The 15,605-nt window shown below is 36.9% G+C and overlaps 1 protein-coding gene across 1 annotated transcript in view; it reads left to right on the forward strand.

Moving 5' to 3' along the window:
* Positions 1–15,605, forward strand: part of enc (R3H domain containing protein encore) — a gene marked incomplete at its 5' end in the record, with an annotated part of 313,145 nt that overhangs the window by 182,920 nt on the left and 114,620 nt on the right. The window contains 4 exons of the mRNA XM_081735830.1: positions 2,268–2,369; positions 3,233–3,429; positions 9,566–9,750; positions 14,177–14,337. Of these exons, the coding sequence (XP_081591956.1) occupies positions 2,268–2,369; positions 3,233–3,429; positions 9,566–9,750; positions 14,177–14,337 (645 nt within the window). The remainder of the gene's footprint in view (positions 1–2,267; positions 2,370–3,232; positions 3,430–9,565; positions 9,751–14,176; positions 14,338–15,605) is intronic.

Consider the following 15,605-nt stretch of genomic DNA (forward strand, 5'->3'; position numbering starts at 1 on the left):
TAAAGGAAAGAGGAATAAAGTTTGAGAGGTGACACCTCACACCAAATGTAACAAAAAAAGTATAATATAAATAGGTTGAAAACGCGTTCTTTCATAAATACGGGATACTCCTAAAATCTGCACTCGTTCCCAGAATGTCAGAACCTGAAAATACGGGAAAACTCCCGAGATCGCATCACATTTATACTTTAAGGATTAACTTTGAGGAAATAAAACTTTCTTTGTCAGCTTGAAGAACGTGGAGGACTGGTTGACTCTAAGAATTTTAAGTAGCATGGAAATCAAGCACGTTGTTTGAAATGTCCGTAAAATAAATATTTCTGTGTAACTCCGAAGTGTTCTAAAAGACCTGTTGAAAATAATGGAACGCGTCAAGAATATATATTCTTGTCTAATAATAATAATTCTTGATTAAAACCTTGACAGTATATCACTCGATTTCTATTGTTTTAAAATTAGGTTATCTATTTTTATCACGGTTTCAAGAGTAACTGAGTAAAGTATATTTCAGCTCATCTGGGAGTTTTTTCGTTTCTAAGATTCTTAAAAAAGCGAGTAGAGAAAGTGTCCTGCAGAATTAGTGTGTGGAATTCCCTTTCAGCATGTGTTCCTCTGTTCCCTTTGCATCCCGTAGGTATGTATAAGCAAAAGAAAATCGAAAAAAAAAAATGACATAATTCAATTTGTTACAATTATTACTTGGAAAGAATAGTCTCTTTGAGTAATTTAAAGATTATATATGAAGGGTAACTACGACTTCTTACAGTTAATAAGTTTTGATTTCAGTTCCGAAATACTGCCATGCTTTCAGACCCGAGATCTGTTTCTCGACTGGAATGACACTTCAGATTGAAATCCCACCAAAGTAATTTTAAGATTGTATGTTTCAGAACTACAGTATTCACCCAAAGTACAGGATTATGACAGTCATTTGACCAAAGGAAAGGAAAATTGTTCCTTATATATCGAGCTTTTTATATATCAAATTAAAATAAGTTGACATTTTACAAATATTTGGACATAAATTTCAGCACATATGTGGAATCCTAACATGGCCTTCCGCCGAGAATCGAATTTAGTTTTCCGTACGAAGGTCAAGGGATTTAACCATTTAGCCATAAGTGAGCTGTAGAAATAGCATAGTATCAATTTCTTCAATATTACATACCACATTTTTATATTAAAAGACTCTTGTTAGCAGATACAGTATATCTGATACGTATCATTTTGAAGCAAGATTATTCAGCCTTATTTCTGTTGTTGTTTCGTTTCAAAGTTATCTTAAACTCTGGCAGCTTAAATCAGTTCCTTTTCCTTTTTCTTACATCGTGCTGGATCTGTTCGAAATCCGATTTTGAGAAATTATATCTTATCCCGACTAATATGAAGAAATTGTACAACAGTATGTGAATTGTAAATCATGGAGGTGAGTGACTGAAGTTATTGCAAAAAATGTACATCGCTCTTCTCCAGTACATTACAGCTTCCAACGTACAGTAATATTTTGAGTAGTATATGTTTTTCAATAGTATTTATTGTATCATTCGAGGCTCAAACTTTTTAAATGTGTTTGTTCGCGAGATGAAGGAAAGATGTAAATTTTGAAATAAATCGTGATGATTTCATGGGGAAACTTCCATTAATTTGATTCCTCTGTAGTAGAAGGCGACAATCAACGCATAAAAATTAATCAAAATGAATAGTCAGTTTGTTTATTTTATATTACGTAGTCACACGCATAAGTCAGTTGTTACAGTAGATTTTCTGTTATTTGTGTAAAGTGTGTTTATATATTTATTTAACATGTATTCAAAGAAAATAAATAAATACATACATATTGAATTTGACATAACATGCAACCATATTAATTCCTGTTGAAATTATGAATTTTATATAATATGTACTAGCAGACAACCTAATACCTTCTGATTATATTTTTGTTAATATATTCCCTGTCTTCACATACTGACTCAGTTTGAAAATAAATTATTATTATTAGAAATGAAAATTTAAATTAAAAACTAAATATTCAAAAACATATTTGTCTTAATAAAAATTCCTCTCATTCAAACAAAATAAATTTTTCCGTTAATAATAGTCTTATTTACAAGTAACAGAAGTAGTTGAATTTATTCCAAATGGAATTTGAAATCAAAATTTGAATTAAAATTTAACTCAAAAATAAATTTTAAAGCAAAAGAAAAAAATGTAATAAATACAGAGAGCAAGACCTTGGCAAAATGAAAGAGGTATCAAATTTCTTTCAGTCTCCCGAGAGGCAGTTAAGCTCTGAGTCAAGGCGAAGTAAAAGTTTTGAAGAAAGAGAGGAAGAGTATGAGAAGGCAAGGAAAAGGATTTTTAATCAGGATGTGAGTATTGTCTAAGGTTGTTTGCGTGTGTGTGGTTGTTTGTGTGTTTGTGTGTATGTACGCCTATGTGTGTGTGGTTTGTGTGTATGAGTGAGTGCGTGTGAACGAATGTGTTTTCTAAAGTAGGTCACTAGTCACAGCTTCCGTATCCTCGCACACACAACAGAAAAAAAAAAATACACTGCTTTGTCTAAAAGCAATGCAACGCCGAATATACAAAAGGAACAGAAATAACAGCTATAACTTTATACACTTTTTGTGTAAGCATGAGTTTTACTTTTTCATGAACAATTGAGTTGCAAATTGAACTTGAAAAAGCACACTTTCTTTTTAATCCGCCGAGAACAGAGCGGCATTATGTTCACATGTGTAAATTGAATTTAACCCTGGATTGATAACTTCATACAAAAATTCATTCCGTTAATTGAACTGATGTTTTGATCATTGCATGTCGATTGCATATTAAGTTTTGTGTGCAGAATGTTTCACCTCCGAATACGGAAGTTAACGTGTCAGAATTAGTAGCCACTATTTATCCTCCTTACTGAATCTTACGAAAGAAACCACAAGCGTAGAATATTACTGCAAAGTACATACAATTTAAAGTAAAGATGGAGAACAATGATTTATATGTGCTTGTAGTTTTCATGGAGCAACAACCGCTTTCCTTGTAGAATAATTCAAAGTTGATAAATTAGTTACCTAAGTATATTTTGCAATATAGATCATCTCACTTTACAGGCATTGTTGTTTTCATTGATAGTAGGTACGGTAAATTGGCTTTCGAAACTAACTTAAGGCGTTTATTGGATCGTAATCATAATTTTGATATAACTAATTTGTAAATTTGCTTTTCCTTCTAGTCGTCATCATCTCAGGAAGGTGCAAATGATTCTCCACTGCGTAGTCATGAATCAACGCACAATTCATCACGACGGAGTAGTCAGGAAGAGTTACGTTGGTCTGGAGAGGTTCAGCCATGGAGCAGTTCCGATTCTGATACTTCAGGAAGACTGAGACCAGCAGGTGTTAGGCCTGCTGATTCAGACAATCAATTAAGGTATTTTATAAGTGTGTGCTGCATTTCGATTGAATAAGTAGATGTAGAAGTAATACCAGACAACAGTGGATTTTACATATACAAATGTGTGATTAAGTAAAGCTGGGCATTGATCTAAACTCGATTCTAGTTTCAGGTGAATGGATTAAATCCTTTTAAAAATGTCAAAAATCAATGAATTTATTACATTCTAATATCTAGAGTATAGATAAAGAAAAGTCTGAGAGTAATGAAATATCTTTGAGTTTTGGAACGTGATACGATATAATCAGTGAATTACAATTAAATGATAAATGACTACAAATGGAACTCCTTGGACAACCTTTATTTTACTTTGTTTCATGCAGTTTCTCGAGTATCAAATACTAGGCGCATACTAAAAAAATAAATAAATAAAAATAAGAAAAACAAGAAGATAAGAGGAGAAATTTATTGTGATTGATACACAAGTACTACCTTGACTATTTTCCGACGTAGTCATCATGAACTTTTAGACATTTCTGATAGCGTGGTACAAGCTTCTGTATTCCCTTTGTATAAAAATCTGCTGCCTGAGAGTGTAGCCAATCCAGAACTGATGGCTTGAGCACTTTCTTGTCGTTGTGAAACTCTTCAATGCAAGCCACTTTTTCAGGTGAAGAAAAAGAAAGAAATCATTGAAGGCAAGGTCAGAGCTTTAAGGGAATGATTGAATAGTTCCCATCGAAATCTTTGAATTATCTCGATAGTACAAGCAGCTGTTTCTGGGCGGATGCTGTTTTGGATCAGAAGGATACCAGATCTTAACCACCTTCTGTGCCGATTTTGGATGGCTCGTTAGAGATTATTCAGTGTTTGACAATACACATCTGCTATAATTGTTCTTTCTGGTTCCTAGAATTCCATAGGAATCACATTCTTTCGGTCCCAAAATATGGTTGCCATGATTTTGTGAAGTGATGGATTGAATTTCTTCGCTTTAATTGAATCAGAGTGTCCCCTTTGCATTGACTGCTGCTTCGATCGCCAGTAGCGAACGATATCCAGGTTTTGCCCGTCACTATATGAGAAAAGAGGTAATTCCCATGTTTCCCCTTGCGGGCCAAATAATCACGTGCAGCTGTCATTCTTTGCTCTTTGTGAGCATCTGTAAGCATTTTTGGCACCCACCTTGCACATAGTTCATAATAACCCATCTTATGTGTCACAGTTCGATGCACTGTTTCTGCAGACATCCTGGAAATTCTTTGCGAGTTTAGTTATTGTGAACCGGCGATTGGATCTCACTTTCTCATTAACGGGTTCCACCAGATCGTCCCTTTGAACACTAGGCTTTCCGCTACACTCATCGTTATGAAGATAGTGGCCCCGCGTAGCATAGTCGCTAATGTTCTCGCCTCGGTGCGAGCGGTCCCGGGTTCGATTCTCGGTGGGGTCATTCGGTCGAAAAAGTGTGACACGCTTTTTCAGGCCAGCCACTCTGAATGAGGTTTTCCTCATTCACACCAGGCAAATGCCGGGGTGGTACATAACTTATAGGTCCCCCCAGGCCGCTTCCTTCTTTCCCCAATCCTTTCTTCCTTCCCTTTCCTCGGATTGTGTGCTCGCCGAGGGACGTCATTCCTCAAATCGTGAAGGACTAAATGGCCTTAGCCCAGAAAGCCCAGCAATCTAAAATCATAAATCCTGAATGTCATGAACATTTGAGAGCCCTTCCCGAAACACACTCGACCTTGTCTAAACCTGTCTTTTACACATTACTATCGGTCCGTAAATGCACACAATTTCCGATGGATGTCAGCTGTATTCTATCGTTTGGTATTTAGAAATTGTATGACATCTCATTTCACATTTGGTGGGATTTTGTATTAGGCGGCCATTGCACCTTACTGCCACTCGCATGTACGCCACTCCACGATTCTATCTCTGTTGCGAGCATAGAATATTAGAGCGTGCTGAACCTTATCAGCGTTGCCAGGTCCCGTGTAAGTCATGAGTCTTGATCTGGTGAACCATCATACAGAACAGCTTCAAGCTGAACTTGAAATTCTTCTTTTTTCTGTCCGCAGTAAATTGCTTTCTGGTGGAAATCCTAGGAAACCTTCAATAAGCAATAACACTCATGCAGGGTCAGTCGTGTGGCCAAGAATTATATGCGAAAGATCTTCCCTTCCCTAACAAATTTAGCCCTTTTGCCTCTGGGCCTTGCATCTTTCCCGACAGTTTCATAGATAACAAAACATTGTTTGTTTTACAATAACATTTTCAACGAGCAATGTTTCCTCTCTTACTTTTTTGGGGGGAGGGAAGCAACATTTTCTTTTACTTATGGTGCTGTAACAAGTCTGGGTTGGAGTTCTCCCGGCTTCCTTTTTTACTTTCTCTAGTCTTTGTGATTGGGACCAATAAACAAATGCACTCTCAATAACTTGCCTTTTCATCCATTCCGCCAACGAAGATGCCGCGCCAGTACACAAACACACATGTTTCTTCCGCAACCGCATTGAGGATTCTCAGAGGACACTTGCTAATGAGTTTTATTGCCCTTGTAGAGGAAAAAGCATGCCTTTTTCGCTAAACAAAAGTTTAGTTGGTTCCTAACGCATCTTTTGAGAAGGTTCTGAGAATATGAAATAAATGAAAAACGCTTGGCCTCCCGCTTTCCCCTCTCATGTAGGAAAATATCCAAACATCTTCGGCATATTATTCTTTATCAGTTGATGCAGTGCAAAAGAGTGTGCCGTGTCGTGCGTATAATTTGTGGGTTTGTTACATTTAGTTAAGTGCGATGGCCGCGAAGCGGAAGACTTTAACAATTCGCGAAAAAGTTGAAGTGATCGAGTGGGTTGAAAAAACGAAAAGCAGTGCTCGGGTAACTGCCGAGAAGTTTAATGTTGATAAGACTCAAATTAGTTCCATTCTACAACAAAAGGACAATATTTTAAAGCAGTGGCGTGAAAACGGCAGCGATAGTATGAAAAATAAATTTCCAAAAAGTGAAGGTCTAGTTGTCGATAGTGTTGTCTTCGAATGATTTTCAGTAGCAAGAAGTAAGAACATACCAATTTCCGGTCCTTTAGTTCAGGAGAAAGCTAGGGAAGCAGCAAAAGAGCTAGGGTTCGAAAATTTTAAAGCGTCGAATGGCTGGCTGGAAAAATTTCGTACCAGGCACAACGTAACTTTTAAAACAATTTGTGGGGAATCAGTCGACGTTCCAGTAAAGCAGGTTGAAGATTGGAAGGATAAACTTGAGTCCATTATTTCAGGCTATAGTGAAGAAAACATTTATAACGCAGATGAAACGGGTCTTCTCTTTCGTGCTTTACGTGAAAAGACGTTACGTTTTCGCGGTGAGAAATGTTCGGGTAGGAAAATATCAAAGGAACGATTAACTGTGCTTTTGTGTACAAATATGGCGGGGGACAAAGAAAAACCATTAGTTATTGGGAAAGCAGCAAAACCTCGCTGTTTTAAAGGAATTGACGTTAGAAAACTACCTATAGAATGGACAGTGCATAAAAGATCATGGATGACAAGGGAGATCATGACAGAATGGGTTACAAATTTTGACAAGAAAACGGCGAAACAAAAAAGAAAAGTTCTACTTTTCCTCGACAACGCTTCTTCCCACCCACAACTAAAATTAAAAAATGGATTGTTAATTTTTTTACCTCCTAACACCACATCAGTGTGTCAACCACTGGATCAAGGTATCATTCGAGTATTCAAAAGTCATTATAGGCGGATGATACTCAGACGTCTTATTGCAAAAATGGACCATTCAGTTTCTTCTACAGCACTTAGTAAATCGATCAATGTACTCGATGCCATTGGTTGGGTAAATTTGTCGTGGAAAGCAGTGAAAAAAGAAACGATTCGGAACTTTTTTTTCGAAAGCTGGGTTTTCTGCCCCGTGCGAGCCAAACGTGGGAGACGTAGAGGGTGATGAAATCAAAAGAATTCTATACAGACACTTCTCGTTCAAGCTGGGCATGGAAATGTTGAGGCGTTCGATTACACGTCTATTGATAAAGATTTGTCAAAATTGGCGTGTCAAACAGTTGAACAATTAAAGAAATTTGCCATTAATCGCGGTGACACAGAAGCTCTCCAATTGATCCAACAGTTACAAATTTCGAACAGAAACTAGTGTCCGTAGGATGTACACGGCAGACAAGTATTGCAGACTTTTTCCCAAGAAATTCATAGTTGGTGAGTTTGTTCTCAACATTTTCAATATTTAAAAATAATACTGTATGCACTTAAGCTATTTTTATTTTTAGTATAGGCGGTATGTGAATTAATGGATTTTTTACAGGGTGATGACATGTACTTAAGAAAATTACCATACACGTATTATCTTTTGCAATATACAAATATATTAACACATCCCCAGCAATATTATTATTTAACAATTGAATTTCTCCTTCATCCCTCCCCTTAATTCAAATACTGTACGTACTAAATACAGTATTTTCATATTGAATTCTACGTATTTACGCTCATACATAATGTTTTTACTGTATATTACTGCATACAATTACCGTTGGGAGAAATTAAATTTCTGAACCTCTCTGTAGCGGACACCTCTCAATAACGGACAAAAATCCATGTCCCATTGGTGTCCGTTATTCAGAGGTTTCACTGTATATATATATATATATATATATATATATATATATATATATTACATGTGCCTCGTAATAAATGTAACTCACGTAAAATTTCTTGCAAAATCTTTAATCTAATATCGTATTTTAATAATAACTTATTTGACTACTTTTTTTCTGTAATAAATAGTGAAATGTGATCTTAGTTATATAAAGCTTCGGTTATTTTGTAAATATTACTGCTTAAACCAAAATAAAATAAAATTCGGATAAAAGGAGAGTAGGGGTTGCAAATAGTCAAGTAATCGAAAATACTACTTCGATGAGACTGCAGGAGATAATGAGAAAGGGCCGTTTGTAGTCGCATCAGATGAAAACGTTACATCAAAGCATATACAAACAGAAAATCTGAGACATTGATTTCGTATATATACTACACGATGTTTAAATTGTTGCCAATAAATGAAAGGGAGTGAAAAATAAATTAATTTTTGACAGTGGCTTCATTTACACCACTCATTTTCATCGTACTTTTACTCATAATTTTCATTCTGCAGAGGAAGATCAGAGCTATGAAGAACCCTGCAATTAGTTAGGTTCTAATAAAAATTCTTGAAAATTTGCATCATAAGATGCTACTTGCCATTTCCAATTTTAGAAGTCATTGTACTGTATTCCAAGTTTGTCCATACTGGATTCATTACCTTCTACTTCAAAGAACAGCAGTAAGAGGAAAGTAAGTAAAATGATCAGTAGCAGACGGACAATAAGTTGAAGCTTAATTTGACGCATTTCAGTAGAAAGAATACATAAGCTCTTAAGATTTGTGAAAATATTTTCGCACTTGACACTAAGTTAATGTATTTCACAAACAGTTCTGTTTATCTACCTAGTATTTGTTCTAGACCAAATGACATATACCGAATATTGAAATCGAGAATGGTAAGTAGCCAATATTTGTACCCAATAGAGTTCGAACAGTCTTGCGTGATAAAATATGATCTGTCCGAAATTTATTTTCAATATGCTATAACCTTTAATGGTTTAGAAATTGGGAAATTTTTCTTCTTGGGTAAAGTGCTTTAGAATATCCTCGTATTCCACACTTCGTGACACTTGTCATGCCTCTTAATATCTATTGCTTAAACACTGTAGTAGTATAGTATACTTACGCTAAAATTAAGAATACTAACCAGTTTACTATTTTCAGTCGATATAAACTTTGACTATTGAATTTGTAGTAATGCTGTTAAAAGGTGTCACTTAATTGATTCATTATTATTATTGGAATGCAGGTGTGTGCATATTAACAACTGTGTACGCAGTTGTGAAATATTTTACAAAAAAAAAAGGGACATTTGTAGTTTTTTCTATGTAATTCCTTCATAAGCTGTTAATTCTATCGCTTTTAAATTCTGTTGTATAGAATGGTGATGCAATTCTTTGTTTTAAAAAATGTAATTAGTTGATTGGGCTTAATAATAATGAAACAGTATTCTTTCCTAACAATATTGAATCTAATCTTAGAAGTTATTTTTTCTTTCTAGGCCAACTAGGCTTCTGAAAGTGGAATCGTTTGAAAGCAGAGACACACTGAAAGCCAACTCGCTTCGGCCTTCTGTTTCTAAATCGTACAGCTTTGGAGGTTACTCAGGTGGTGTATCTGTTCTTTCCAGAGGCGATAGCGTAACTAGCACTCAAAGTGCGGGAGCGAGACTGTTAACTAAACAAGGTCTGTTGTAGTGCTGAGTGTTAAATACGAAACTTTAATGTCCGTTGCTTCAAGTTACCGAATGACAACCGCCTTTTGTATTGTCAGTATGCTTATGTGGCATGTGCAACTAACGTAATTAATTTTGATCTTCATTATTACACAATGGTCACCTTAAACATGAGGATAATGATTTGAAAATTAACGGAAGTGAAAAATAAACTCCACATCTTCCAAGTTAAGAAAAATATGCATGTCCTTAACAGTAAATAGCTATCGTACTTGCTTGTTCTGTTAATGCTTTAATCGTAACTCTTGTACAGATTTCTTACACATCAGATCTAATCACGAAAAGCAGTATCACTGTGCATACTTTGATTTTGAGTATAGGAACTGTAAAAATCTAGTAATGTTATATCCATATTTGATAAAGAAATGTTCGTAATGAAGCAAAATAGGGGGGAGTTGTAAATATGATAGTTGTATGGTGATTACTTCGGAATATTTTCAGTTTCATGTGTTTTACAAGAAAAGAATATTACAAATCGGCACATCTTGTTTCAAATTTTTTTGTTCTTTCAAGTTTTTAATTTTATGCACCATAGTGTTTCACATTAGTATGTAAGAACTCCCTTGCAATGTTTCTAGACTTGCATGTATCAATTTTCCTTTATATATGATAAAGCTGTAACACCCGTTCTTCGCATGGGAAAAATAAGTGTATGGGAAATACTTGAATATGATTCAAAGTGAATGGGAAATATGATTCAAACTTTAATCGAAGTAACATAATAAAAACTCACCTGGACGTAGATACTATGTTCCAAAAGTTATTTCAAACTGTCAGCTGTTCTCCCGACCCAGAAAATAATGGATCGACAGTTTCTCGGTCATTTTGGATTTTTTGAGGGCTGAACGTAGACTTAAATAGCATCGAAGGTGTCAGTATTCATCTTAAGTGATTCTGTAAACTATGGATACACTATAAACAACACTAAAATAGGTTGTTTTCGATTATTTTTACATAACCCATTTCCGACCCCACAATGGGTTCTAAGGGTGTCTTATCCGTACTGGGGCTGAACTTAACGGCGTTAGGAATGGCAGTATTCACATCTGTGGCCCAGAAAACTATTTATTCGACATTAATATCTGTCGGTTTCGATTATTTTTACATCATTCCTATCTACACCAACTCTTACTAAAGCTAGGAATGTCTTTCTACAGGTGTTTTTTTTTTTTTTTTAATTGTAAAGCATTCGTGTACCAAGTTTGGTTGAAATAACTCCATATGTTTGAGTTATGATGGAATATGAAGGCTTTGCCCTGTCGGAAAATAAAGAACTGAGTAGAATAAAAACGAAACGCAACTCCTTTGGCGTTGCTCCTGCAAATTCCCGAGTCAGCTAATATATCCGTTCTTGCCTAAGCTTGGGCTTGAATGTCATTAGGATTGGCACCCAACAGCTAAACAACCCCGAAAACACAGTAATCGATGATGGACCCCGATGAATTCGACAGTAATTTCGATCATATTCTCACCGTCCATATCGATGGGGACTGAATTTAGATTTTAACGGTATCAGACTGTAACTGTTCATCTCATTGACACGGGAAACTATGAATTTGACACTAAAATTGGTAGTTTTAGATTGCTTTTTCAGGTTTCTCCCACCCCCTAATGATTTTAATGGGGGCTGAACGAACTTAAACGGCATATAAAACGTCACTATTCATATCAGCGACCTCGAAAACGAAGAATTAACCAGTAATATTGATTATTTTATTTTTACACGCTAGAGGATCTTATCCACACTGGGAGCTAAACGACATCGGAACTGTCACCAATTAACTTAGCGATTCCAAAAACGATTGACTGGACACTGTCAGTCTTTTGATTAATTTACATGTCGCTTTTTCTTCTCCCCTCCCCCAGTCGTGTTGATGGATGCTAAACTTGGACTTGAATGTCATTGAAAGTGTCACGTTTCACCTCAGCGACCCTCGACATTAATATCGATCATTTTTAACGGTTATAAATCACCCTTCCTACCCCCCCCCCCCCCCCCATGAGTGTTAGGGATCTTACCTGTAGTGGGAGCTAAACTTAAGGGGCACTAGAACTGTCACCAATCAACTTATGGGAGATTTCTCCTGGGGTGATTCGTGTCACTTAGCGTTATGTTGATTCCTTGCGCTGTTACAAGGAACCAACGCTTCCTTGCGCTTCCTCACAATAAACTTACAGGCTCATGTTGCAGGTTTTTTTGCTGCGGACTGTACCAGTGAGTGAGATCGCGCAGTGTGGACTTTGTGGTGGACAAACACCGTGCTCGTGGGTTTTCTCGGGTTTCTCATAAGTGACATCTACAGCTGCACGTTCCTCATTCTCTACTAAAATGTCTGTCCCAAATCGAGACACCCACTTCTTCACCGTTGCGTATGACTAGGAGACTAAAACCATTAGAGCTGTGAAGTCTGCCGTATAATCTAATTGAAATTTTGATACATAATTTATTTATATCATACCTAAAGCATAATTGATGAAATTGTCATGCGTAACGATCAGAATAAAGTTCAATACTTACGAGCACCGCTTCGTACAGTTTGTACAGAAGGTTATTCGCTTTATATCCGACTATTTTTGACGGGTACTCACATTAAGAGATACCGCATAGCATTGTGGGCTATCACACGGCTTTGCAGTTTCCATTGCAGCAAGCTCCGGCGCAGAACAGGCATGAGAATTGTGTCCCACTCCTTCCTGCAAGCTTTCCATAGACCATCCAGGGTGCGCTGGCGGCAATGTTGAAGACGTTATTTCAACAGTCCAAATGCGCCAAAATCTATTGGACTGGCATATGGGCTTTTCACAGAAATGTCTTCAAACAGAATGACACGAATTCCTAATTCTTTTTTAAGTGATGATGTGGCGGTATGACTTGAAGCCTTGTCCACCTGGCTCGCGTACTTTCCACACAATTGTGGGATGTCTCTTCAATAGATAGGCGTCAGAATGGATTCTTGGAAGTATCTTGCATTTACCTTCACGTTTTTGTGCACCTTGCATATCAACTTACCCTCATACGTGAATCCCATAACAACCACAAAGCCGCGAAGGAAATTTTCCCTGCACTGATGAACAAAGTTGCCACTCCTCTTGCCGTCAGTATCTCAGTACGTTATTGCCTGAATGTGACCACCAGCAGTGAGATGGAGATATGATTTATCCATTGTGACAACTTTCTTCCATTTGGAATCCGCCAGGTACTTTTCATATAGTTTTTTGCAGTTCATATTTCGTTCAGTAATGTGCCGCGGTAGCAAGTTGTGTACACGGACTTTCCGCATACACTTCAACCTGAGGCGCTTGCGAATTGTTTTGTTCACAGTTGATGGTGCGAGGAGAAATCTGTAGTCCATATCCCATTGAGTCGGGGATTTTCTTGGCTCGCCAATCGACGAATCCCCCTTAGCACTACGGATATCACTTTGCTTGCAGCCTTTCTCCTGATGGTTTTCGTGGGTGAACGTTTCGCAAGGAGAGCCTGTTGCGTGTAACGAGCCACAGTAGCTTTTACAGTCGTCGTCCCGAGTGTTAAGGCATTCTCCCGACACTGTTTCACAATGCGTACGTACGAAAACGTAGCATGGAAAAGGCCATTACTTAACCCTCCTAATACCGGTTGATTTTGGGCGCCATTTAATAACACTCACGCACTTACAAGGTCAAACAACGCTGCTCCCGCCAGCAAACCCATAATTCCAGCATGATACGCCAGGTGACAGCACCAAATCGAAAATAGTCAGATGTACAGCGAACCACCTTCTGTAAAATTATTATAAGCATTGTTTAATTAAAAAGAATACATTGATAGGAAACGAAAAATAAACACTTAGAAACAAGTGACATTCCAAAAAATAATCCAGTGTCTCTTACACCATGTGCTGTACGTTAAATTAATGCCAGGACGGTGTAAGCGAATACAGCTTATGCAGTTGAATTTAAGCGAGAGCATGTCGTGACCTACTGAAAGCCGGATAGACGTTCCGCAGAGTTGCGCAATTCGTTGCACGGGGAGTATCTGCTGTACATCAGTGTTAGTGCGATTAGTTCGAGGGAGGTCTGCCTTAGTCAGAATGGCAGCTGCGTGAGAACTGTTATTGAAGATCGCACTACTTTTATCACATTACAAATTAGGCTGATGTCACACTTGAGTTGTCAAGTAAAATCATTTGCTGGAGCAGGACTGTAAGTACCCTAAACTCCTAACATAACCAACCTACCAGCATGATTATACAGTGTAAACTTCAATCCTTATGTGCGCAAAATTTCATTCGTATAGAACAGTGATTTTTGATTGTTCATTTTTTCTACCAATGTAGTTATAAATTATTGAGAAATTATTAGGAACTATTGGGGTAATGGAAAATTTGATTTTTCCAGATTCTGGGAGCAGTACAACGTCTCGTATCAGTCCATCAAGCTCTGGATACAAGTCTCAGTCACAACGTTCTGATACAAGCACAACCATGTCCGCAACCCCATCTCCTACACCAACGCCTACTTCCCAGCTCAGTCTTTCAGCACCGTCCCCCCAGTCTCAGGTAAGGAAAATGTGTAATCTAATCAGTAAATGTAACATGTGGTAAAATATTTGTAAGTATATGGATACCAGATGGTTCTAGTATGTCATTACGTTTTCTTTCTCAGATGAATAAATTGAATAATTGGGATGTTTTTGTGATACTTGTAAAACAAGGAAATTTTTATATAGGGTGGGTCATCATCTTCGGATACCTTTGTAACTTTTAAACTAATAGATAAAATAATGTACGATGCAAATTTCGGCAGGAGGATACTGTTCTTGATACTCTGCAATACTGCCAGGTTAACAGTATTGCCAACCGAACATATTTTTCTAATGACTAAATCATTTTGTTACGTATTTCAAATCTTACACATGTAACGAAAACTTAGAACGCTTCATTCATTGGCATTGATGGTTGTCTAAAGACCATAGTACCGTTTACAGCAATAAGGTAGCTCAATCCGTCCCAGAGAGAGATGAACACATAAGTAGAGATTGCTATATTGCCTAAAATAACAATTTGATGTTTGTAGAGCAGCCAGAGGAGGAGCACACGTGAAGATCCATTAGGTTGGGGGAGGAGGTACAGTGATTTCTCTTTTTGAAAAAGAAAACCACGTGATCTTACTATCGGTAGCAGATATATTTTAGTTTATTACTGTATTTTATTTGGTAGATATTTTATCTAGACATCTATTTCCCGAAGTGAAATATAAAATATATTATCAGAAAAGAGTAAAACACAAACACGACACTAGAAAAATAACACTGTGAGCTCTTTCATTAAAGCAGTTCATTGTGTAATGAGAGAAGAAAAACTAAAGCAGATAAAAAGCTGCTAAGCGTCCAGATAAGTTCCATTGGCGAAGAGACGTCAGCATTCTCTTCATTTACTATTCCTTCACATTAATTCCCATTAGTTTTAGCTTTCTCCACTAAAATCAGTCTACATTCAGCCTGGTACTATCATCACATGACCCTGCATTCCAATATGGCACTAATCACACACGCTTCACAGCTTTCTCTAATATTTTTTTCTTTTTTCACTAGTTAGCATGAACGAATGGTAATACTCACACAAAAATATGCTACAATATAATTTCGTTTCTTCCTGCTCTACTGCCCCCTGCCTAAAGTCTTTCAACTGAAGTATCATAGTGTACTTGTTTTTAGTGTATGTATCATGTTCTCACTATTTTCTGTTAAGTAATTAATTTTATTATAATGTCAGAAATACAAGTGTTTACACTTTCAGTATATCTGTCTTTGATATTGTTTCACCAG

Source organism: Thermobia domestica, chromosome 13, assembly GCF_964235325.1.
Source record: "Thermobia domestica chromosome 13, izTheDome1.hap1.1, whole genome shotgun sequence".
In the NCBI taxonomy this organism is placed as follows: Eukaryota; Metazoa; Arthropoda; class Insecta; order Zygentoma; family Lepismatidae; genus Thermobia; species Thermobia domestica.